At 40.8% G+C, this 24,615-nt stretch overlaps 1 protein-coding gene across 1 annotated transcript in view; it reads left to right on the top strand.

The window, feature by feature from the left end:
* LOC125452167 (adhesion G protein-coupled receptor F5-like) overlaps positions 1-24,615 on the top strand; it is an 81,073-nt gene that overhangs the window by 30,462 nt on the left and 25,996 nt on the right. The window contains exons 4-8 of the mRNA XM_048530237.1: positions 2,436-2,591; positions 11,790-12,140; positions 14,596-14,702; positions 16,596-16,654; positions 20,915-21,042. Coding sequence (XP_048386194.1) covers positions 2,436-2,591; positions 11,790-12,140; positions 14,596-14,702; positions 16,596-16,654; positions 20,915-21,042 — 801 coding nt within the window. The remainder of the gene's footprint in view (positions 1-2,435; positions 2,592-11,789; positions 12,141-14,595; positions 14,703-16,595; positions 16,655-20,914; positions 21,043-24,615) is intronic.

Below are 24,615 nucleotides of genomic sequence, written 5' to 3'. Positions count from 1 at the left end.
TGAACTGTCACCTTAATGATGCCATATTGGCCGACGTGGAGAATAAATTTGAGAAGGGTGCAGTCGGTAATGGTTTCCTGTCAGTCGAGATGGAACCTCTAGCTTCCCACAGTGGCAGGTTATCAGTTACACTGTTGTAGACAGCTATGCTGTCTGAGTTTACATCTGCTGGTGGGGGCTGGGGGAGGAGCGAATGTTTCAGGTGACTGACCACGTAGGCTATAGCTGCTAGCTCAGCTGCCTGAGTGCTCATCTTGCTTCGGAGCTTCAGCACTAATTCTATTGGGACTTCACCTCTGTGGTTCTCCATTTCTTATGACATACTGTCTTTCAGTGTCCATCTTCCACCACAGCGAATCCGTCTACAAATACCCTTACAGGTGTCTTTCTTCTCCTCCCCAGGTTCCCTTGGATCTTCCCCCATTTTGTTTTGACACAAATAATCATTTGGGAACATTTGTTACCACTACCTGACACTCATGGGGTCCTCCTCTGTGACTCAAATTGTCGGCTAGGCAGTTGGCACTTTGGTACATTTGACCACAATGACACAAACCTATAACATTAGGATCCAGTGCGCAATGCGGTTTTGGCTGACAGTACTGTGTTTAATCCTGCTGTCCAGCAAAAGGTGATTGGGTGAAAAGGTGAATGGGGGTGTGCACCATCAGCATGGTTAGGGGCTTCAGGCCAATAATTCAGGCAAAATGTTGTACTGTCCAGAGCATGGTTACCAAGAACTTCTGGCACGTAGAGAATCTCTGCTGTACTGGTGAGAGTATATGGGAGCCAGAAGCTACCAGTCCAAGCTTGTTGTGTCATTCTTGGAGATGTATAACTGCCAGTGTTACATACATAGCTGCAACCTGCAAAGTGAAAGAAAATTTTTGGTGCTGCTGGGGCTTGTGTTAGGACCTGTTTTAATTCAGCAACAGTGTCTATATGCTGTTCAGTCTTGAAGCCACGATGAGGCAGGCCTCAAGGGCAAAATATTTCACTGTGCTGGACATTAATAGTGGACTGGAAGGGATGCCCTGAATGCAATTTATTATAAAAGTTGATGTTATTATAATATGCTGGCCTCTATGTTGCAGAGCTGAAAATAAAGTGTGCTTCATACAGCAGCTTTCAGTTGAATCCACGTGAACCTTTTTCAGTTGTGTACATCACAGAAAGATGACAGTAAGGCTATGATAAATATTTTAAAACAATGATTCAAGTAATTGTGACACACTTTTAAAGATTATTTCATGTGCACATACCATACTTACAAACTGCTCAGTTAATTCAGCACAGTTTGTAGTTGAATGATAAAATGGAACAATACTTGTGAAAAATTGGGGAATTAGAACATAGAAAATTACAGTGCAGCACAGGCCCTTCGGTCCTTGATGTTGCACCGACCTGTAAAACCAATCTGAAGCCCATCTAACCTACACTATTCCATTATCATCCATACGTTTATCCAATGACCATTTAAATACCCTTACAGTTGGCGAGTCTACTACTGTTGCAAACAGGGCATTCCACGGCCTTACTCCTCTCTGAGTAAAGAATCTACCTCTGACATCTGTCCTATATCTATCATCCCTCAATTTAAAGCTATGTTCCCTCATGCTAGCCATCACCCTCTGAGGAAAAAGGCTCTCACTGTCCACCCTATCTAATCCTCTGATCATTCACCTTCAACAAAGAGGGCTTGAGTAATAATAAATCTTGGGACAAACAAAGCAGAGACAGGCATGGGAATTCCTAGAAGCCTGGTACTCCACGAAGAAAGCCATCAACAAACACAGAACTTGACCCTATATACACTCCACTATGAAGGAAAACCGGAAGTGAGATAATCCAGCTCAATGGACTCCAAAGTTTAAAAACCAGGCAGGAAAACACAACGGCGCTTTATCGGAGATTGCACTGATGATAATACCCGGCAGGGTAATGAGATGTCTGCGGAACAACAATGAACCAGCTTGGTGAGTCAACCAACCACAATACCCACAAATCAATTTACAAATCTACTCCAAAACCTTAATAATAAATCACCTTTAACATAGAGGGCTTAAGTAATAATAAATGATGGTTCCCCATTTGGCTGATGGCAAATAAAATAGCCAATGAGGATAAAACAAATATCTTTCTCACTGTGATGGAGCCAGGAGTTTTGGTATAAAGTCTAACTGGAATTGCCTGAGACCTCAGTACTAATGAAAAATAAAGAAGATCTGTATTAGACTCATTACTAACTCTCTGTACAGAAGCTGCCAGCCCAGCTGAGTTTCTTCAGCATTTTCTTTTTTAATTTCATTTTGATTGATGTTTTATTTTTGGTGATGGTAAAGTATTGAACAGGTTTGAATGCTTTGATCTTAAGTGGTACTGTTAATTATTTTGTCATTGATCTAACTCTTCCTTTTATTTGTTGAACACTGCAGCTCTTCAACAACAGGAATACCAACTGGAGATTGAACTAAACATAACAGAAACTTTAAGTGATGAACTGAAATTCTACCTGAAAAATAATTTGTATCCCACATCAGTCCCTTTTGAAAATGGAACATTAAATATTACTAACATCACAATCACAACAGGTGAGTGTAAATGAAATATATCAAAAACTTAAAATGTAATATAAATCTTGCAAGGATGGAACATTTCATTCTGATTTAAAGTTGGCCTTTGGTTAATTGTGATGTGGTAAAATATAACCAATACTTTCAATTCTGTTCTTTTCCTAAGACAATTTGATTTTAATCTATATGTCAGTTTAGCTGAAAAGCCTCTTAAGCTTGGTTTATAAAAAATATGACACAAAGGAAGTGCTTTGTGGCTTCTCAAATGCAGTTGATACATTTTGGTTTACTCTGTTCTTCTGCTGTGTCACTGTAGAGCTACCATGTCGTTATCAACGAACCTACTGACAAATGTGATGTTGTTGTCTGGTCCACAGACGTTTACCTCAAAAAGGCTGAATGCCAACTCATCACTCGCTCCTACCTTCCAGTGGACTTGTGTTCCACCACTAATCATCAAACCCCTGTTTCCAGGATTGTTGCAGAATTGATCTTCTCTGGAGATCTTCCCTCCATTTCCTCTAATTTCTTTATGGCCCAGCCTTGAACAGCATTGTTCCAAAATCAACAAACAGGTCTGTCCAGTTAAACTCAACATTTCAGCCTCTTAAGACCATAAGACATAGGAGCAGAAATTAGGTCTTTTGACCATCGAGTCTGCTGCACCATTTAATCATGCCTAGTAAGTTCCTCAACCCCATTCTCCTGCTTTCTCCCTGTAACCCTTGATCCCCTTGATAAACAAGAACCTGTCTATCTCAGTCTTAAATGTACTCAATGACCTGAACTCCACAGCCTTCTGTGGCAGTAAATTTCATAGATTCACTACTCTCTGGTTGAAGAAGTTTCTCTTTATCTCTGTTCTAAAAGGTCTTCCCTTTACTCTAAGGTTGTGCCCTCGGGTCATAGGCTCTCCTAACAGTGGAAGCATCTTCCCAACATGCACTCTGTCCAGGCCATTCGGTATTCTGTAAGTTTCAATTAGATCTCCGCTCACCCTTCTAATCACCAATGAGTATAGCTCCAAAGTCCTCAAACGTTCCTCATATGTTAAATTTCTCATTCCTGGGACCATTCTCATGAACCTCCTATGAACCTGCTCCAGGGCCAGTACATCCTTCCTGAGAAATGGGGCCCAAAACTGCACACAATACTCCAGATGTGGCCTGACCAGAGCCTTATAAAGCCTCAGTAGTACATCTCTGCTTTTATATTCAAGTCCTCTCAAAAATAACTGCCAACATTGCATTTGCCTTCCTGACTACTGACAACATGCAAATTTACCTTGAGAGAATCATGGACTAGAACTCCCAAGTCTCTTTGCACTTCAGGCTTCTGAATTTTCTCCCCATTTACAAAATAGTCCATTCTTTTATTCTTCTTACCAAAGTGCATGATCTCACACTTAACCACATTATACTCCATCTACCACTTCTCTGCCCACTCTCCTAACCTGTCCAAATCCTTCTGCAGCATCCCCACCTCCTCAGTACTACCTGTGCCTCCACATATCTTGGTATCATCTGCAAACGTGGCCAGAATGTCCACAGTTTCTTCATCTAGATCATTAATGTATAAAGTGAAAACCCTTGTGGAACACCACTTCTCACCAGCTGCCATCCTGAGAAAGACCCTTTTATCCCCACTCTCTGCTTTCTGCCAGACGGCCAATCTTCTATCCATGCTAGCACCTTGCCTCTAACACCATGAGCCCTTATCTTACTCAGCAGCCTCCTGTGTGGCACCTTATCAAAGGCCTTCTTAAAGTCCAGGTAGTTAATACCCATTGGCTTTCCGTGGTCTACCCTGCTCGATACCTCCTCAAAGAATTCTAGCAGATTTATCAGCATGGCCGCCCCTTGATGAAACCATGCTGACTTTGCCCTTCGCAACAAACAACTGCACCTCCCAGTCGCAAACCATTTCCACTCCCCCTCCCATTCTTTAGATGACATGTCCATCATGGGCCTCCTGCAGTGCCACAATGATGCCACCCGAAGGTTGCAGGAACAGCAACTCATATTCCGCCTGGGAACCCTGCAGCCTAATGGTTTCAATGTGGACTTCACCAGTTTCAAAATCTCCCCTTCCCCAACTGCATCCCTAAACCAGACCAGTTCGTCCCCTCCCCCCACTGCACCACACAACCAGCCCAGCTCTTCCCCCCCACCCACTGCATCCCAAAACCAGTCCAACCTGTCTCTGCCTCCCTAACCTGTTCTTCCTCTCACCCATCCCTTCCTCCCACCCCAAGTCGCACCCCCATCTACCTACTAACCTCATCCCACCTTCTTGACCTGTCCATCTTCCCTGGACTGACCTATCCCCTCCCTACCTCCCCACCTATACTCTCTCCACCTATCTTCTTTACTCTCCATCTTCAGTCCGCCTCCCCCTCTGTCCCTATTTATTCCAGTTCCCTCTCCCCATCCCCCTCTCTGATGAAGGGTCTAGGCCCGAAACGTCAGCTTCTGTGCTCCTGAGATGCTGCTTGGCCTGCTGTGTTCATCCAGCCTCACATTTTATTATCTTGGAATTCTCCAGCATCTGCAGTTCCCATTATCTCTGACTTTGCCCTATTTTACCATACACCTCCAATAATCAGAAATCTCATACTTCACAATGGACTCCAAAATCTTACCCATGACCGAGGTTAGGCTAGTTGGCCCACAATTTTCTGACCTTTACCTTACTCCCTTTTTAAACAGGGGTGTCATGTTAATGATTTTCCAGTCCTCTGGGACCATCCCTAACTCTAGTGATTCCTGAAAGATCACCACTAATGCCTCCAACTATCTCTTCAGCCATTTCCTTAAGGACTCTGGGGTGTGGTCTATCTGGTCCTGGTGATTTGTCCACCTTCAGGCCAATCAGTTTTACGAGCACTTTTTCCTTGGTGATGGCCACCATACTCAGCTTTGCCCCGACTTTCTTGAATTTTTGGGATATTGTGTTTTCCAACATGAAGTAATTATTCAGTTCCTCAGTCATTTCCTTGTTCCCCACTACTATCTCTCCAGTGTCATTTTCCAGTGGTCCAATGTCCACTTTTGCCTCCTTTTGCCCTTTATAGATCTAAAGAAACTCTTACAGCCTTCATTTATATTACTGGCTAGTTTACCCTCATATTTAATCTTTTTTCTCCTTGTTTCTTTTAGTTGCCCTCTGTTGGTCTTTGTAAGCTGCCCAACCTCTGGTTTCCCACTGCCCTTCACCACATTATATGCTTTCTCTTTTGCTTTTATGCTAATCCTGACTTCCTTAGCCAACCGTGGTTGTCTCATCCTCCCTGTACCATGGTTCTTTTTCCTAGGGATGAATTTTTGCTGGGTCTCCTGAATTACGCCCAGAAACTCCTGCCATTGCTGTTGCACTGTCTTTCCTGCTAGGCTCCTCTTCCAGTCAATTCTGCCCAGCTCCTCTTTCATACCTCTGTAGTCACCTTTATTCAGCTGTAATACCATTACCTCTGATTCTAACTTCTCCCTCTCAAATTGCAGAGTAAATTCTATCATATTATGATCACTGCCTCCTAAGGATTCCTTTAGCTTAAGTTCCCTTATCAAGTCTTCCTCATTGCACAACACTAAATCCAGTATTGCGTTCTCTTGTGGGCTCTACCAAGAACTGCTCCAAAAGCCTTCTCGTAGTCATTCCACAAACTCCTTTGCTTGCAATCCACTACCAACCTGATTTTCCCAGTCCACCTGCATATTGAAATCCTCCATGATCACTGTGACTTTGCCTTTCTTACACATCTTTTCTATCTCCTGGTGTAACTTGCGCCCCAGCTCCTGAGTACTGTTTGGAGGCCTGTCCACAACTCCAACTATGGTTTTTTTGTCTTTGCGGTTCCTCAATTCTACCCACAGACCCTACACCATCTGACCTTACTTTGTTTCTTCCTACTGATTTAATTTCATTTCTTACTAGTAAGGCAAATCCACCCCCTCAGACCACTTGCGTACCTTTTCAATTGGATGTATATCCTTGGATATTTAGTTCCCAATCCCGATCCCCTTGCAGCCATGTCTCTGTGATCCCTACCATGTCACACCTGCCAATTTCGATCTGCGCCACAAGTTCATTTACCTTATTCCTTATACTGAGTGCATTCAGATGTAACACTTTCAGTCCTGTATTAACCGTCTCTCTTCTCATTGTCATTTACTTATCCAGTGTGCTTGAAGTTTGATTGCTAGCCCTTTCCAAACACTCTGTCCTATTTGTGTCTGCATTAGAGACTTTAATAACTTCTCCTGAGTTCTCTTTCCTTGTCATTTCTTTCATATTTTTCCACGTAGTTGAATCCACCACTACTGATGTTAACCTGCTGCTTTGTTTCCCACTGGGGCAAGTTTCACCATTCCCTCTCCCCCCACTTTCTAGTTTAAAGTCCTGTCAACCAGCCTATTTACCTTTTTCACTAAAATATTGGTCCCAGCTCGATTCAGTGGAAACAGTCCCCATGGTACAGATTCCTCCTGTTCCAATACTGATGCCAGTGCCCCATGAAAGAGAACCCCACTTTCCTGCACCACTCTTTTAGTTACGTGTTTACTTCCCTTATTCTCATGTCCCTGTGCCAATTAGCATGTGGCTCGGGCAGTAATCCGGAGATTATAGCCCTGGAGGATTTGTTCTTCAATTTGGTTGCCAGCTCCTGATAATGTCTGAACAGGTCCTCTTTCCTAGTCTTGCCTATGTTGTTAGTTCTGGATCCTCCCCCTCCCGCTCCAATGTCCTCTCAAGCCAGTCAGAGATATCCCTCACCCTGGCACTGGGCTGGCAACACACCGTGCGAGACTCTTGATCCTGTTTATAAAGGATACTATCTACCCCACTAATTATAGAAACCCCTACAATTACCACCTATCTTTTTGCTCTCCCCTCTTGAATGGCCTCCTGTACCACAGTGCAGTGGTCAATTGGCTTGTCCTCCTTAGAGCCCTTTTCGTCATTCACACAGGGAGCAAGTGTCTCGTACTTGTTCGACAGGGTCAAGAGCTGAGGCTCCTCTGTTCTTGACTGCAGGGTCCCTTTACCTGCCTCGCCTACAGTCACACCCTGCTGTCCCTGGCCACTGACCAAATTTGAAGTACTTAATCTACCAGGTATGACTGCCTCCTGAAACAAATTGTCCAGGTACTTCTCCCCCGCCCGGACATGCCGCATGTTTGAAGCTCAGATTCCAGCTCATCAACCTGCTGAAGTTCCTTGAGCAACCAACACTTGCTGCAGATGTGGTCACTGCAGTTCGCAACGGGACCAACCAGCTCCCACATCATGCAGCTACAACACACCACCTGTCCAGCCATTTCCACTTAGTTAATTACTTTATTAATTTATATAATTTATTATAATTAGTTAATTAAATTTGCTGATATTTCTTTTCTGGGTTCTTTTTCAAATTTAGTTCAGATTACCCACTAACCAATCAGGTCACTGCCTCCCTGTGAAATCACTCCAGTTTTTTGCAGCTAGTGGGCTGGGCTCTGGTACCTTTATACTCACCTCTGCTCTGCTGCTCCTCCCTCCGACAGCTTCCTGCCGAACGAAAGCAAAAAAAAATGAAAAAAACAACTTGCCTTATTGATTCTTCACACAGAGTCTTTTTTTTGTTTAGAGGAGGAGGATGGGTAGGAGTCACACCACACATGTACAGTTTTGGGTTTAGCCACTGCCAGAAGAGATGGTTTTAGTTACCCAGCAGTCCCCCCGTGCTCTCCCAACTTACCTTCCCGGCTGCCCTCGCGCTCTGCCCTGACTCCCGCTGCTGAACAATAATTTTCTTCCAACCATACTCATTTCTTCTCCAACTAATGAGAATCTTTATTTCCATAGCTGGATTCTTTTGAGCTTTCCATCATTTTAAAACATCCTACTTTATTACACCTAACCACTAATCTTTTTCTCCAGAGGGGTGTGATTTTCTGCACCTACATCCTCCACCAGGACATTTTGATAACTCTTCTTCTTTCTTAAAAGAGATGAACGATCAGTGCCTGGCTATCATCATCCTCCTTTCCCAATTTGGTATCACATTGAACAACTTGCCCTTCAAGTCCACTTATTTCCTGTAAATTAATGTTGTTGCCTTAAGTGTCTGCATTAGTCTGAGCTATGCCTGCCTTTTATTGGTATATGTGAAATAATTCCTGTTCCAATTCTACTCTGAACACACTTGAACATTTTTTCCCCCAAGACATTACATCCATATTGGTGTCCCTTTCTGTTCTTGCTGTGAATCAGAAAATTTCATCAACTTTGTTGCCAACTTCCACCATTTGCTTTTCTTCATTTAGTCTGTCTTTGGTCCTTTTCCCTTCTTTAAATTCTGTTCTTTGCTTTCCTAGTTTATCGCTGACATTCACTAACACCATAGCTATTATATCTATACTTTATCCCACAGCATTTCCATTTCATGACCCATTGGGGTAACATGATGTAAATCAAGCTCCACTATTCCTGGAGTTGTACCAAATATTAAAGTTTTTTTTAAGGTAGTATAGATACGTGCAGTGTCCCAATTTATCTGACTTTCAGGTTATGTTTATGAGAAAGCATGGACCAGGTTTCTGTATTAAACATTATTTAACATAATAACCAAAAACTCTAATCTCTGTGAAACCTTCTCCTTACACGTACACACATATATAATGTAGGCAAATAGATGAGAGGCAGAGGTAGAGAAAAACTGGAAACTCAGTTCAATGATCTTTGCTTTCCAATTCCAATGTTGAGATTATCCATCTTCAGCCAGCCAGATTTTTAGTTTTGAGTTGTCTTTCCCTAGAAGTTTCCTCTAGTTTGTAAGAAGTACAAAGTGATTGGTTCACTTGCAAAAAATCTTTGATTTATCACTTCAAAAGTGATAGCTCATAGCGACTGTAGCGGAAACTGTTCTTCAAAGTTAAGCTGCATTATTACTGCAGAGAACAGACAACTTCTGCTGGGAGAAAAACAACACACCTTTCTGTGTCTTTCTTTCTCTGTGCCTACATCTCCGTAACTTGCTTCTAGTTCCAACCTGTTCAGTTAACTGGCGACTGATCAGCTTCGCTTGTAAACGACCCCTCAGCTCCTTATCATCTGTGCATTGTTTTGTGGCAGTGGGTTCCTGCAGAGTTCACAACAGGTATTGAATTCATTTCTGTAAAATTATCCAAACTTCCTGGCAAATCCCTGATTTCAAACCAACTCTTTCTCATTGCAGCCGTCAGATCTTCAAAAATAAAAAGGCACAGTTCTTACAGGTGTAAATATTTTATCCCATTCTTCCAGCTTCTCAATTTCTGCTTTATTTGTTCAGAAGATGCAATCTTGCATAAAAGCTTTTCCAATATGTCCTTTATCCTCACCTTTGTCACAATGTAGTTCACAGAGCATTCAAACATGTCTATTGTATTTCACACACTTTTGCTTTCTCTCTTTGCCCTCCCTTCTGAATGGCAATGGGATTTGCTATCCCTTGAGCCTCAACAATCAATCATTCTCTGCCGTTTCCGCTTCTGACCACAGCTACCCACCTCTCCCCATTTCAGTGCTGTGAAGGGACTGTTCTGTCCATATAATTCTGTTCTACTCCTCAGTCCCAGCAAACTATCCCTCCATTTTTTCCAGTATGTTTTCATGCAAGTTAAGGAGAAACAACTGCTCCTCTACATCTTCTCATCTCACTGTTCAATGCCCCAACTCTACCAGGTGAAACACTGATTTACTGGCAGCATTTTCTTTATTCATTCATAGGATGAGAAATTGCTAGCTGGAGAGCATTTGTTGCCCAACCCTAGTTGCCCTGGAGAAGGTGGTGGTGAGCTGCCTTATTGAATCACTGTAGTCCACTTGCTGTAGACCTTGTCCTTCCAGATGGCAGTGAGTTTGGAAGGTGCTGTCTAAAAATCCTTGGTGAATTTCTAGTGGATGTTGTGCACTGCCACTCAGCATTAGTAGTGCAGAGATTGAGTATTTGTTTTTAGGTGTGGTGCCAATCAAGTGGACTGCTTTGTCCAGGATGGCTTCAAGTTTCTTGAGTGTTGTTAGACAGAGTTACTGTGCACTAACAGTGCCACATCAACATTTTACACTGAGGCAATGAGAGCCAGAATCTTGATTCTAAGGATCAGAAAAAAAGGAGAGGTTACACAGATGGATGTAGTCCATTAAATTTATAAGGTTATGGGGTGATTTGATAGGAGTTTTCAAAATATTGTGAAAATTTGAGTGGGTAAGTAGATCGAAACTATTCCTGGTAATAGGAACTGTTAGATTTGGGGACATGATTAAAAAGTTTGATCCTGACATTTCAAGAATGAAACCAGAAAACATTTCCATGCCTACAAAGTTGCAACCATCCTTACAAATGACAACCGATCAATTATTAGTTTTAAACTTGAGAATGATTGATTTGGGTCTCCAAAACGTGTTACATGATTTGCATCAACCATGATGTCATTGAATGGTACAGCAGGCTTGAGAAGATAATTTGTCCATTCCTGTTACTATGTTCCTATCATTGTAAAAATCACAAATTTGAAGTAGTCTTGTGAACAGTATAACCACAAAATCTGGACCATTACTATGAATATTACTTGCATCATGTATCTCAATTCCTATTACATAAAGAAACACTAAATAAATGTTAAGAATTAATTGAGTATTATTGCTGTTTCATTTCACAACAATGAGACTAAGGAAATGATGCATTTCAAGGATAATTTGGGATTTAGTTTTTATAAACAATGTCATTTATCAAACAATTACTGTTTCTGACTCCTTTAATTAAATGAAAATTTACTTAAAAGTTTAGTAAAAATATTCTGTTAACAAACATTTTTCCACATCCGAGTACTTACTAACAGCTGGAATGAACTTACAGATCTTACGCTTAATGTCTCAAGAAATTTAAATATCATTGATTTGTTAGATTTATTACATACATATTCACTCTGTTACTGAGTGATAGGGAAAATAATTATTTTCAATGTGCATGGAAACCATGGAGGAGAAAGTTGTTTATAAAGTGTGGCTGCTCTGGGGGAAAGCAACACCTCACAATGCTATATGACCCATATGGGTTTCCTGATTAAAATCGTTCATAAAGCCACTGTGGATCATTATTTGGCACTGTTTTAATACATTTGATTGGTATTACATAAAGTTATTTCTCACCCATCAACAAATAGAAATGTTCTAATGACATTTATTTTCACTTAGTTTGTCAGAATGTGAACAATGAAACTCAGTGCATGTGCGAAGGTGGATTTATTTGGAACTCGACATTTTGTAGTAAATACCAGTCTTGCAGTGGGAATATCACAGATGGCCAGACCTGTAAATGCATCAGGAGTGAACCAACAGAAGGGATTTTCTGTATGCCTATGTCTGTAATGACAACCCCCACACAAAGTATCATGTCCAGAACTACACGAAGAAGTACAACTCCCATGACAACGTCAACAACAACCAGAACAACGACACCCACAACAATGTCAACGACACCCACAACAACAGCACCCACAACCACTACCACAACAACAACAACAATGACTTTGCAACCTAATTTAGGTAACAATGTTTATTCCTTGTGTAGTCAATGTAAATATATCCTGCTTAACTATGGAGGCCAAAACTACACAGAGCATTCCATGTGTGGTCTCATGAAGTCTTTTCCAGTTGTAAGGGAATGGGCCAGGAATTGTACTGGGGCCGGTGATATCTGCTTCTGTCCCTGCCCTCAAATCCATGAGACCTTTTGTATGGTTTCGTATTGAAAATTTGTATATATTACATTTGACGTTTTCCCTTTGTCAACCCGATCAGTTCCATCTATAAAAAGCAAATAAATTTTTCTAACATGATTTATCTTTTGTGAAACCATGCAGACTTTTATCATGGTATGACCTTTTAAATTCAGGCTTTCTTGAAAATGTACTGCAGCACTTAGTTGATGACTGTTATTAGGTGAACTACCTGTAGTTTCCTGTTTTCTCTCTACCTTCTTTCTTGAAATGTATTACACTTGTTAACTTCCAATTTGCTGGGACTTTTTCAGAATCTAGGGAATTCTGAAAGCCATAGCTGGTGCATTAGGTATGTCCTCAGCTATCCCATTCAGCTATCCCTAAACATGTAGGTATGCAGGAAAAGCCAATGCGCAAAGACACACCCAATTCTGGATGTATATGATCCACAACCCAGCCAAATCTAAGAGATATGACAGAAACCATTTGCACAATCTCAGCCAGAAATTGCATAATGCTATTACAGGTGCACTTTTTATTACAATATACAGACACATGAATGGGGCTGTTGTGGTGTAATGTTAACATGCCTACCTCTGAACCAGGAGGCCTGGGTTCAAGTCCCACCTGTTTCAGAGTTGTACAATAATATTTTTGCACAGGTCGATTTAAAAATAATGGAGCAGGAGTAGGCCATTCAGTTCCTTCGAGCCTGTTGTGGTTTCAGCTCCACTTTTCTACCTACTCGCAACATACTTTGACTCCTTCTGTAAGAGTCAAGAACTTACCTACCTCCATTTGAAGAATATTCAATGACACTGCTTCCAGCACTTGAGGAGAAGAGAGTTACAAAGGTGCTCAGAAAGAGATAAACTCTTCTGATTCCCATCTTAAACAAGTGACCCCTTGTCTTAAACTGTGGCCCCAAGTTCTGGTTTCTCCCACAGGAAAGCTTCTTTTCAACATCCACCCTATCCATCCTCGCAGGATCTTAATAAGATTCTGAATAAGATCACCTCTTATTTTTCCAAACTTTAATGGTCAGCTGTCCCTCACAAGATAATGTCCCTGCCTTCCCCAGCAGTACCACTCCAGGTATCAGATGACTGAACCTTCGCTGAACTGTTTCTAGTGGATTTGTATCCAAAACAAAACGCATTACTCCAGATTTTCTCATCAGTACCACATGTGACTGTACCAACAGATCCCTACTTTTACATTCAATTCCCTCCACCATAAATGGTAACAGTCCATTTGTCTTTCTTAGCCCTTTTGACACCTGCACACCAACAATCTATGTTTTATTGATAGGAAGGGTTTGTGTGAGTGCATTCTTGATAGATTTTGTACAGCATCAACCTGACGGAGGTATACTCCAGGTATACATTGCATGAAATAAGACAGGTGTTCATTGGAAAAGAATGAATCTGTGTGATGAGCAGATCGAGCATATTAAAGGCATTTTTGCACATCATGTAGGACAAGATATGGATGGTTTGGAGAGCTGCTTAAGTCTGAACCAGAATACATGGTGTCACAATTCCAAGTTTGCAGCTATGACTTCTCTCTTTACTTATATAGCCTCAGGAACCATTTTCATTCAGGTGTTGGGAAGCAAGCCTGATATCTTACTTTAATAATAAGACTTTTCAGGAAGATGTCAAGACTGAAAGACTCGCATTTTAGCTGCCCTGCTTACAGGAGGTATTCATTGTGACTAAGCTGATGCTGGTATTCATGCAAGAAGTGAAACTTACCTGTGAAACACTGCAGACTAGCATATAATAAGGGAGAGCAGGATCCAGCGTTTCAGACACAGCATTAGAGGGCTTGCTAGAAGTGAATGAGAGGAAAGATATCCTGTGTCCACAAAAGATACTCATGGTGTACCTGCTGTACACACTTACAGCAACTCAATTGTGATAGCATCTAAGACCATCACAAATACAGTATCTGTGTAACCCATTCAAAAGTTGGACTTCCCATGTTACAGACACCACTTTGAAGTTCTAAGGCCTTTGATCACACACAGAAGCTGTGTGCGCACAATCCTAACTTGACGCCAAGTGTAAGATACTATCTTAATTCTTTTAATTTCACAGATTGCTTATTCTATTTTCCTAAATAATCTGAGTTGCAGTTTTACATATTGTTCTTTCTGAAAAATTCTACCCATTATTCTTTGTTGAATATTGTGTCATGAAGTAAACAAAGTACCAGAAAGCAATTATACATTGTTAGTAGCTGAAATAGTAAAACAATAATTTTTCTTCTTGCAGTACGACAGAAATTTGCGTTCAGAGTCCTCGGACTAAACTTTACAGAGGAACTAAGTGACCCTTCTTCACCCATGTTTAAAAACCTCTCAAAACAATTTAAGACAGCGGTATGTAACTGAGTGAATAATATTACAAACTGAAAATAAAATCTTTTTTCATACAGTCTTTTGCTGGAATTACCTCCTGTCTTTCAGGAGTGTACAACAGAAGTTTTGCTCTAAGTCCCTACTGTTGTATTAAAGTGAAAATATTCGTTGAGACTTTAAAATTTCAAAAAGGAAAATGCAGTGTGTAATACCTGTGATTAAAGCAAACATTAATTTAATTGCTAATTCACTAACTGTGACGATAAATCTTTTCACATTAATTTCCAGTAGAAAAATGTTGATGTAACTTCCCATTTTAAATGTTACATGAAAAAGCATGCAGAAAGTTGATGTTTCAAGCAATGCATAACATAGATTTACAGAGTTTTTAAATAATATGTAAATATACCTAATTGGCTTTAGCAGTATATTAACCTGACTGTCTGAATTATTTTTATTAAAAGTTTTGCAAACTTAGGTTTAAGCATAGAAACTACCCAGATATTAATTGATTTATTTACCAATTATTTGTTTCCTGATTTGGTTTTGCCCTGAATATGGTGAATAATTGAGTCTATTTTTTCCCCAGGACAATTCGAAATGGCCTGGACAGCAAAGCCCAATAATAAATATTATTTTGGATAAACTCAGTTGCAATCCAAATCTAATTTTCTTCACTAATGGTACTAAATTCTTCTTGCATTGGTTCCTTCTGCACCTGTGATCTTGATTATTTAATACATGTTTTAATTGGCTATTATAATAAAGCACAGTGGCAGAGTTAATATGCAACTGGTCTCCATAAGATGGATGAATGATCATGCAACACAATTCAAACCTCATCATGGCATTTGGCACTTTTAAGTTTGGATAATTAAGTAAAAATCTAGAAAAAAAATGATTTCAATCATGGTGACCACAAAGCTACTGGATTTTTGGAGAATTCCATCTGGTTTATTAAGATCACTTAGTGAAGGAAATTACTGACCTTGCCTCATCTGGCTGACATGAGTCAAGATAGTGAAAAAAAAGCTGATTCAAATGCTTCTTAAAGTGGTTTAGCAAAACAAAAAACTTAAGTTATATTGAATGAATACTTTCTGGGGACAATTGAAGACAAGTCATAAAATCTGATCTTGACAATGATGTAAATACCCTGTGAATGAATGAAAGCAAAGTTCAGGGTCCTTGTGGCATCTTGTGGTTGTCTCTCTCTCTGTCTTTCTCTTTCTTTTTCTCTGTAAAACTGGAGACATAAGTTCAAGTCCTACTTGTTCTAGAGGTGTTTTATAACATCTCTGAATCAGCTAATTAGAAAATATAAAAACAAAACTTCATTGAAATGTTGCTGCGTGCAAACCTCTGCTGTTTCATTAGCTTCGCAAAAAGTGCATTGTCCACCAAGTCATTGGCACTCATTGAATAAGGTAATGTTCCAATCAAGATGTAAACTGATCTGACCACAAAGAGTTCAGTATAGGTTGAACTGGTCTTTTAACAGTGTGGTAAATATTAATTTCTGCCAATCAACCTCTCTAGCTCTGAAAATTAACCATTGCAAGTATGAAACATTATTTCTTTTAATCTTGTTTGTTGATAAAGCTTGTAAAACTATGAAGTTTTGTTTTTATTCATCTTACCAATTGATGGTTTCCCTCACTGAGCTGTAAACAAATCAACTTGTCTGCAAGCAAGTAAAAACCTTAAAAACTTAAATAGGTACAAATCTAATGAACTGTTGACATTGTTACATACCCTGATACATCGAGATTTGTGTCACAATATTGTTGACTATTGATTTAGAAGTATTTACATTTATTTTCCTGTATAAGGAATATAGTTTGCCACTCTTCTGTTATTTATACATTTATCTTTAGAATATCATTTTTCTAACATTTCTTTCCATTTCTCTAGCTGGAGAACAGTTTCCAAAGTGTACGTCCAGACGCTACGGTGAATGTTGTAGGTTTCACGTAAGTGAAATATTTTAAAGCAAAACTTTTTCACAGTCACATTTTATCCTTAAAGTTTACTGTCTAAATGTAGAGAACTTAATATGTAAACAAGCAGAAATTTCTGGAAAAGTTCAACATGCCTGGCAGCATTTGTGGAGAGAAATCAGAGTTAACGCTTTGCATCCAGTGACCCTTCCTCAGAACCGATGGCAGCGAGGAAAATGTTAGCTTTTTGACAGAAGATAAGGTGAAGGGAGGGGTTAAGGAATAAATGATAGGTGGAAATAGAGCCCAAAAGGGAGAGAAGAAAAGTTGGACAGACAAAGGAATGGATAACAATGAGGCTAAGACGGTGAGTGGATGTTAATGGAGACTGTTAGTGGTTAACAATGGGTTTTGTGTAATAGCAGACCATGTGACAACAATTTTGGTGTGTGGAGGTTTTGGGTAAGCTCATGGGAGAGCTTAATCCAGAAAATTGTTGAACTCAACATTGAGTCTAGAAGGCTGTTGACTTCCCAAGCGGAAAATGAAGTCCTGTTGTTCCTGCTTGTGCCAAGCTTCACTGCAGCAAGCCTGAGGCAGAGATTTTGGTCAGGGGTCAATGTGGTGTGTTGAAGTGGCAGGCGACTGGAAGCTCAGGGTCTTTTTTGCAACTGAACATCGGTGTTTGGCAAAGCGGTCACCAAGCCCTCATTTTATTTCACAATGATAGATAAGGCTGCTTCCCTCTCTTGTACGGAATTGGAAAGGTTGATCAATTTCACTTCCAATTTCCATCTTATCCTCAGCTTCACCTAGTCTTTCTCTGATTTCTCCTTTCCCTTCTTTGACATTTCTGGGGCTAGGCTGTTCACCAACATCCACCTCGAACAGCACCTCACTTCCACTTGACAAAACGACAGCCTTCTGGACTCAATATCGAGTTCAACATGTCCTTATCCCAACCCCTATACACATGGTATATTGGTGAGACTGTGCAGGTGCTGTGACAACAGATGAATGGACACTGTGCAACAGTTGCCAGACAGGAACATTCCCTCCCAGTCAGGAATACTTCAGCACTCAAGGACATTCAGCTTCCGATCTTTGGGTAAGCATCCTCCAAGGTGGCCTTTGAAATACACAACACAGAATCGCCGAGTAGAAACTGATAGCCAGGTTCCATGCCATGAAGATGGCCTGAAACGTGATCTTGGGTTCATGTTGCACTGCATGTATCCCCACCACACTGCTCTGTATCTGTAAAATCTTCCTTACTGTCCTGTTTTGCCACCATCACCTTGATAATTTGTTATGATCTCTCAACCTTAATTAGTTTGTATAGTTTTGGATTACTTGTTACTTTAGTTAGACCCTTGGCATGAGACTCATACCTGTCATGTTATTCCAGTTATTTGGTCTGTCTCTAGCATCACCTTAGTTTTTTTTGTAATTATCTCTGTGCCTCAATTAATCAGATTATAGGTCATCCCTTCACTTGTGATTTAGCTGTTGACACTTTACTCATACCATCTGACACTCTTGATCACTGCAGAGGCTTATCGATCAGCAGGTCAACACGCCACATGCACCATGCGTGTGATCTTTTGATCTTTCTGATTTTAAACTCTGTGCCTGGATGCCTGTCTTCACTTCAACTGATGAAGGGGCAGCATTCCGAAAGCTTGTGATTTCAAATAAACCTGTTGGACTATTTCCTGGTGTCGTGTGACTTCTGACTCCCTCTAATGAGAGAACAGCGCATAGGCTAGCAGGATTTTCGTGAATTTACTTTTTTTGCCTGACTATTATCAATCCAGTCCCCTCCTAGTCTTCTGTGCTCCAGGGGAAACAACTCCAGCCTATCTAGTCTCTCTTCACAGCTTAAAATTCTCTGCACACCCTCCAGTGTAATCACATCCTTCCCATACTGTGATAACAAGAACTATATGGACTCCAGCAGTGGTTTAACTGACATCTATATAGATTCATCATAACCTCCTTTCTTTTCTATGCCTTGACTAATGAAGTATTCCATAGGTTTTCTTAACCAAAATATGTACTTGCCGTCACAGATAACAGGAACTGCAGATGCTGGAGAATCCGAGATAACAAAGTGTGGAGCTGGATGAACACAGCAGGCCAAGCAGCATCTCAGGAGCACAAAAGCTGACGTTTCGGGCCTAGACCCGCTGTGTTCATCCAGAGAAGATTTAAATATTTATATCAAAGTCTCTTCCATCTCCTCCCCTGCTTCTCACAATAGCCTGGGAAATATCTCATCTGGGTTTGCGAAATTGTTCAATTTCCAGCCTGCAGAAACCTTTAATACCTCTTCATTCTCAATGATTACTTGTTTTGTTTTATCACAGCCCTATTCTCTGATTTCTACAGCTACAGTTTCCTTCTTTATAGCGAATACAGTTACATACTACTAGTTGAAAGGTTTTATCTTCAGCTTCTCCATGCAGATTGCCACTTTGGATTCTATTGGACCCTACTCTTTCTGGTTATCATCTTGCTCTGAACATATTTATGCAATGCCTATGGATTTTCCTTTATATTACCCGCCAGTATTTTTTTTTTAAATCAAGCCTCCTCTTTGCTCTCCTATTTTCTTTTAATAATCCTCTGCATTTTCTATACTCCTGCAGTTTTTTTAAGTCCAGGCTATCTACCATAAACTTCCCATTTTTTTCCTTATCCAATCCTGTACATTCAGGACACCCAGTGTTCATGGACCTGTTGCCTTCCTTCACCTTTCTGGGAACATGTTGTCCCTGTATTTTCACTATTTTTGAAAGATTCACACTCTCAACTTTTTGCTGTATTTATAGTAAATGACATCAATTTTATAGAGCATCTCCGGACTGTCAATACTTGTTTGGGTGCACTATGACGTTTTAAATATGGTGCCAATGCCAGGAATCCCAGGATTTCCCGGCAGTAGTTAATACTTCTGCCCATAGCAAGTGGGAGAGTAGAATGAATGGAATGCAATTGCAGCATCAAGCAAATTTAGGAAGACAGCAAAGAAAATTCAGGGGGGTCTCACACAGACAAAACTTTCATGAATTTGCAAAAATGTCATGTAGTCAACTTTTTGTAAGATTCAGTCCATTTACTTTGTTTTTCTGTCTCTGCATTTTGTGAGGATCCAATAATCTCAAACAAACTGACTGAACCTCAACTGGTTCCTTCACAGCATAAAATGCAGTTCATAAAAACCAAAAGAACTGCGGATGCTGTAAATCAGGAACAAAAACAGAAGTTGCTGGAAAAACTCAGCAGGCCTGGCAGCATCTGTGGAGAAACAGTTGAAGTAAATTATTTTTGTTACTTTCCCTGGTGTAAAGAATATCTTTACATTTGAGGGAAATACATAGAAATATCTGTAATGTAGCTGCGAGATTTCTCCTCATTCTTTTTAAATTGGACGCACATTAATATGGCCTATAATCCAGCCCGCACAATCTTCCCTTATTTCTGCGCCCAGGCAATTTAAAATGCCAAGTTGTAAATAAAGAAAAATTAGCATGTTTCATTTCCTGATCAGCTATTTCTTCGTCCTCTTCCCTACAAATATTGCTGAAGACTTCTGCCTTTGGATGATCTACATTATAGTCTCCTCTGAACCCTGCCCTTAGGCTGAAAATTTATCATAGTGCAGGTGGCCCACTGCCTTAAACTGGCAGCAGGGTATTGAGTATCCCATTCATGGTGGTGAGCTACTTGGGTGTCAATGGATTGTTGGGAATTAGTCCCAGTGCAGGTAGCTCACAATTTTCGCATACCCAAGGAGAGAAAAAAAAAATTTTTTGCAAGATAATCCTGCAACAATTCTTGTAAAAGCCAAACTTTGGTCTTGCTTTAATTCTGCCTTCCCATCTCCTCCCCGGATACCAGGACAGAACAGGGACAGCATGGTTGGGATAAAAATTTCTAGAAGTTGCATCAAATCTCATATCCTTCTTGTGTATATGACAAAAATATTGTGTATCCTTGGCATCTCCGTCAAGGGATTCCAGAAATGACAAGGGGACTACTGAAGTTACTCCAAAAAACTGCTGACACTTTGGTGGAAGGTTAGTGAGTTTGTCAGACTGGTGAATCTCCAATTTTAAATTTGGTACCTTTATTGAAGAGAATGTAACCTTTATTTTAGCCTTCTTTAAACTATACAAGGTGTAGACAGAATTTCACATTCATTTGTGCCTTCATTGGATCTTTAAGTTAAATTACATTATTTAAGAAAATGTGAGCGATAATTCTCTTTTCTTGCCTTTATTAATTTAGAAATGGGAGTGTAATTGTACTGCATGAAGTAATATCTGCTAGAACTTTAACTTCTGATGAACTCACCACCAGTTCTGAACAATTGCAAAACAACCTTCCTGCAAACTATAAAATTGAGTATTTACCTTGTAAGTAGTCTTTTGTGCAATATTTTGCAAAAAGAGCTTGAAATTATAATATTTTTGAAATAGATTACTTATTCCCTATTGAAACAGAATGTTTATGTTTGCATTATTTGATGTTAAAGCAAAGTGATGGAAGGGGTCTTTGACAAGAGGTATCTTCTTAGAAATAACTTACTCAATGATACTATGTTTGGGTTCTGCCAGAGCCAATCAGCTCCTGACCTTGATGCTTCCTTACTCCAAACATGGATGAAAGACAACTGCTGTATTGAGGTGGGAGTGACTGTCATTGACATCAAGTTAGCATTTAATCAAACATGGCTAAGGAGCCTGAACAATACTGAAATCAAGAGAAAATTTCCCTTCAGTTTAAAGTCATACCAGTATAGTGGTCGTGGTTATTGGATGTCAATCATTTCATAGGAAACTTTGTACAGTCCCTCTTCCGCAGTTACACTGGCACCACCCCTCACTTCTTCCTCCACTACATCGATGACTGTCAGTGCTGCCTTGTGCTCCCATGAGGTCAGACAGTTCATCAACTTCACCAACACTTTCACCCCAACCTCAAATTCACCTGGATCATCTCCAACACCTCCCTCCCCTTCCTGGATGTCTCCGTCTCCACCTCTGGCACTGACAGCTATTTCAAACCCATTGATTCCCATAGATTCCTTGACTATACCTCCTCTCACCCACCCTCTTGCAAAAATGTTATCCCATGCTCCCAGCTCCTCCGCTTGCGCTGCATCTCCTTCCAGGATGAAGAGTTGCACACCCAAACATCCCGGATGTCCTCCTACTTCAAGGACCATAACTTCTTCTCTCCTGTGATTCATAATGACCTCAAGCGCATCTCCTGCATTTCCCACACTTCTGCCCTCAAAGCCCCTCCGCCAACAAAAACAAAGATAGAGTCATGTGGTCCTCACACGCCACCCCACCAACTTCTCAATCCAATGCATCATCCTCCATCACTTTGGCCACCTGCAAACAGGCAACCACCATCAAACAGATATTCCCCTCCCACCCCAATCTGATTTCTATAGAGACTGTTCTATCTGCCTCTCCCTTGTCTGTTCCACACTCCCCACCAGTCCACCTCACCCAGCGCCTTTCCCTGCAACGCCAGAAGTGCTACACCTTCCCCTATACCTCCCATCTCACCTACATCTAAGGCCCCAAAGTATCATTTCATTTCCAACAGGGATTCACCTGTATGTCTTCTAATCTGATCTACTGCACCCACTGCTCCCAAAGTGGTCTCTTCTATGGCGGAGAGACCAAGCGCAGATTTGAGGATAGATATGTGGGACATCTGCACTCTGTACGCTCCTATTAACACCACCTTCTGGTTGCCAGCCATTTCAACTCACCTTCCCACGCCCTTGATGGCTTGTCCATCTTGGGCTTCCTCCAGTGTCACAATGAGGCCACATGAAAATTGGAGGAACAACGCCTTATATTCCTGCTCAGGAACTTACAGCCAATGGCCTCAACATAGAGTTCACCAGCTTCAAAATCTCCCCACCCCAGCCTCATCCCATGTCTAGCCCTCCCTCTCATCCCTCTGATGAAGGGCCTAGGCCTGAAACGTCAGTTTTTGTGCTCCTATGATGCTGCTTGGCCTGTTGTGTTCATCCAGCTCCACACTTTGTTATCTCGGATTCTCCAGCATCTGCAGTTCCCATTATCTCAGTCCATCCATTTTCTTCCTCACCTATCCACCCCACCCTTCCCATTGGCTAATCTCCACAACCCCTTACCTGCATCCAACTATCACCACCCCACCTGCCTTCACCCAACCCCACCCCACTCCCTCTATTTATTTCTGAACTCCCTTTCCCGTCCCCAGTCCTGGTTAAGGGTGCTGACCCAAAACGTCGACTTTCCTGTTCCTGTGACACTGCCGGACATGCTGTATTCCCCCTGCTTCACACTGTATTGACTCTGACTTCCAGCATCTGCAGTTCTTGCTGTCTGCTTGGGTCATAAGTGGCAAGTCACATTTGTACCGCACGAGTCCAAGGTTATGACTATTATGAACATGAGAGAATCATCTCTTGACATGTCGTGGCATTATCATCACCGAATCCTCCACTATCAACATCCTGAGGGTTACAGGAAATTGAACTGTTATGAGAAACTGAACTAGAGCAACTGTATGAATACAGCAGCTACAAGGGCAGACCAGAGGCTAGGAATTCTGTGGTGGGTAGTTCATTTCCTTATTCTCCAACGTCTGACCACCACCTACAAAGCACATGTCAGGAGTGTGATGGAATACTGCCGACCTACCTCAGTTACCACAGCTCCAGTATAACCAGAAGCTGAATAGTATCAAAGGCAAAACAGCCCACTTGCTTGACTTCTCAACTACCACCTTAAAAAATTCACTCCCTCCGCCACTGATGTAAAGTAGCAGCTGTACTTGTCATCTTAAGGGCATAGCAGCAAACTCTAGGGAATGGGTTTGGTCATAGAAAATAAAAAAATGGTTGAGACTATGAAACAGAAGACTTAGAAACCTTCCCAAGGATAATTGAAACTCAGAATGTGAGGGAGGGATGGATTTAAAACAATCACTATCAACAGGAAAAGGTGCTAATAAAATTGCTGAATCTAAAGGCTGACAAATCCCCAGGAATGGATAACCTGCATCCTGTAGTGTTTAAAGAAGTGGTGGTACAGATATAACAAGTAATGGTTAAAATCTTCCAGTAGAATTCCTCAGATATCAGGATTCCTTGATACCAAGATTAGCAAATAAAAAAAGTAGTGCCATTAATTCAAAACAGAAAGTAGGAACCTGTAGGCATTTAAATGAACATCTGTCATAGGAAAGTGCAAGGGGGCTCATAGCTGAATACTTACAAAATCAGAATGCGATTGGATAGAAGCAAATTGGCTGCATGAAAAATATATCCCGCTGGACTGAAGTATTGTATTCCTGGTAGTGTAACAAAAGGTTAAACAGGCTGGGCCATTCTATTGCAGTTTAAAAAATAAGTGATGTTATATGTTTCAATGAGTCAGTGAATTTTGTATTATCGGACTGTGACTTCTGGGTATCACAAATATCATTACTTGGGCCCCAGCTGTTTACAATATATATCATGCTTTGAGACCAAATATAATATTTGCAAATGACACAAAGCTAAGCGGGAATACGTGTCATGAGAAAGATGTAAAATGCTTTGAGGATGATTTGGGCAGGCTTAGAATTAAGCATTATAATGTGGAAAAAATGATTGGAAAAATGTTTTGGTTAGAGGAACACGTGTGGTGCGTTTCTTAAATGATGACAGGCTTGGACAGTGTTGATGTTCAAAGGGACCTAAGTATACTTGTCAATGAGTCACTGAAAGCTAATGTGTACATGTAGCAAATTAATAGGAAGGCTAAGGGAATGGTAGAATGGTAGCCTTTATAACATGTTGATTTGAGTAAAGGAATAGTGAAATCTTGCTCCAGTTGTATAGCAGCTTGGTTAGACCATGGTTGGAGTACTGTACACATTTTTGGTGTTCTTATCTCAGGAAAGATATCATTGTAATTGAGGAAGTAAAATGATGG

The sequence above is a fragment of the Stegostoma tigrinum genome, chromosome 4, assembly GCF_030684315.1.
Source record: "Stegostoma tigrinum isolate sSteTig4 chromosome 4, sSteTig4.hap1, whole genome shotgun sequence".
NCBI lineage: Eukaryota > Metazoa > Chordata > Chondrichthyes > Orectolobiformes > Stegostomatidae > Stegostoma > Stegostoma tigrinum.
Note: the sequence above shows the minus strand (reverse complement) of the source record. Positions and strands in the feature narration are given on the sequence as shown.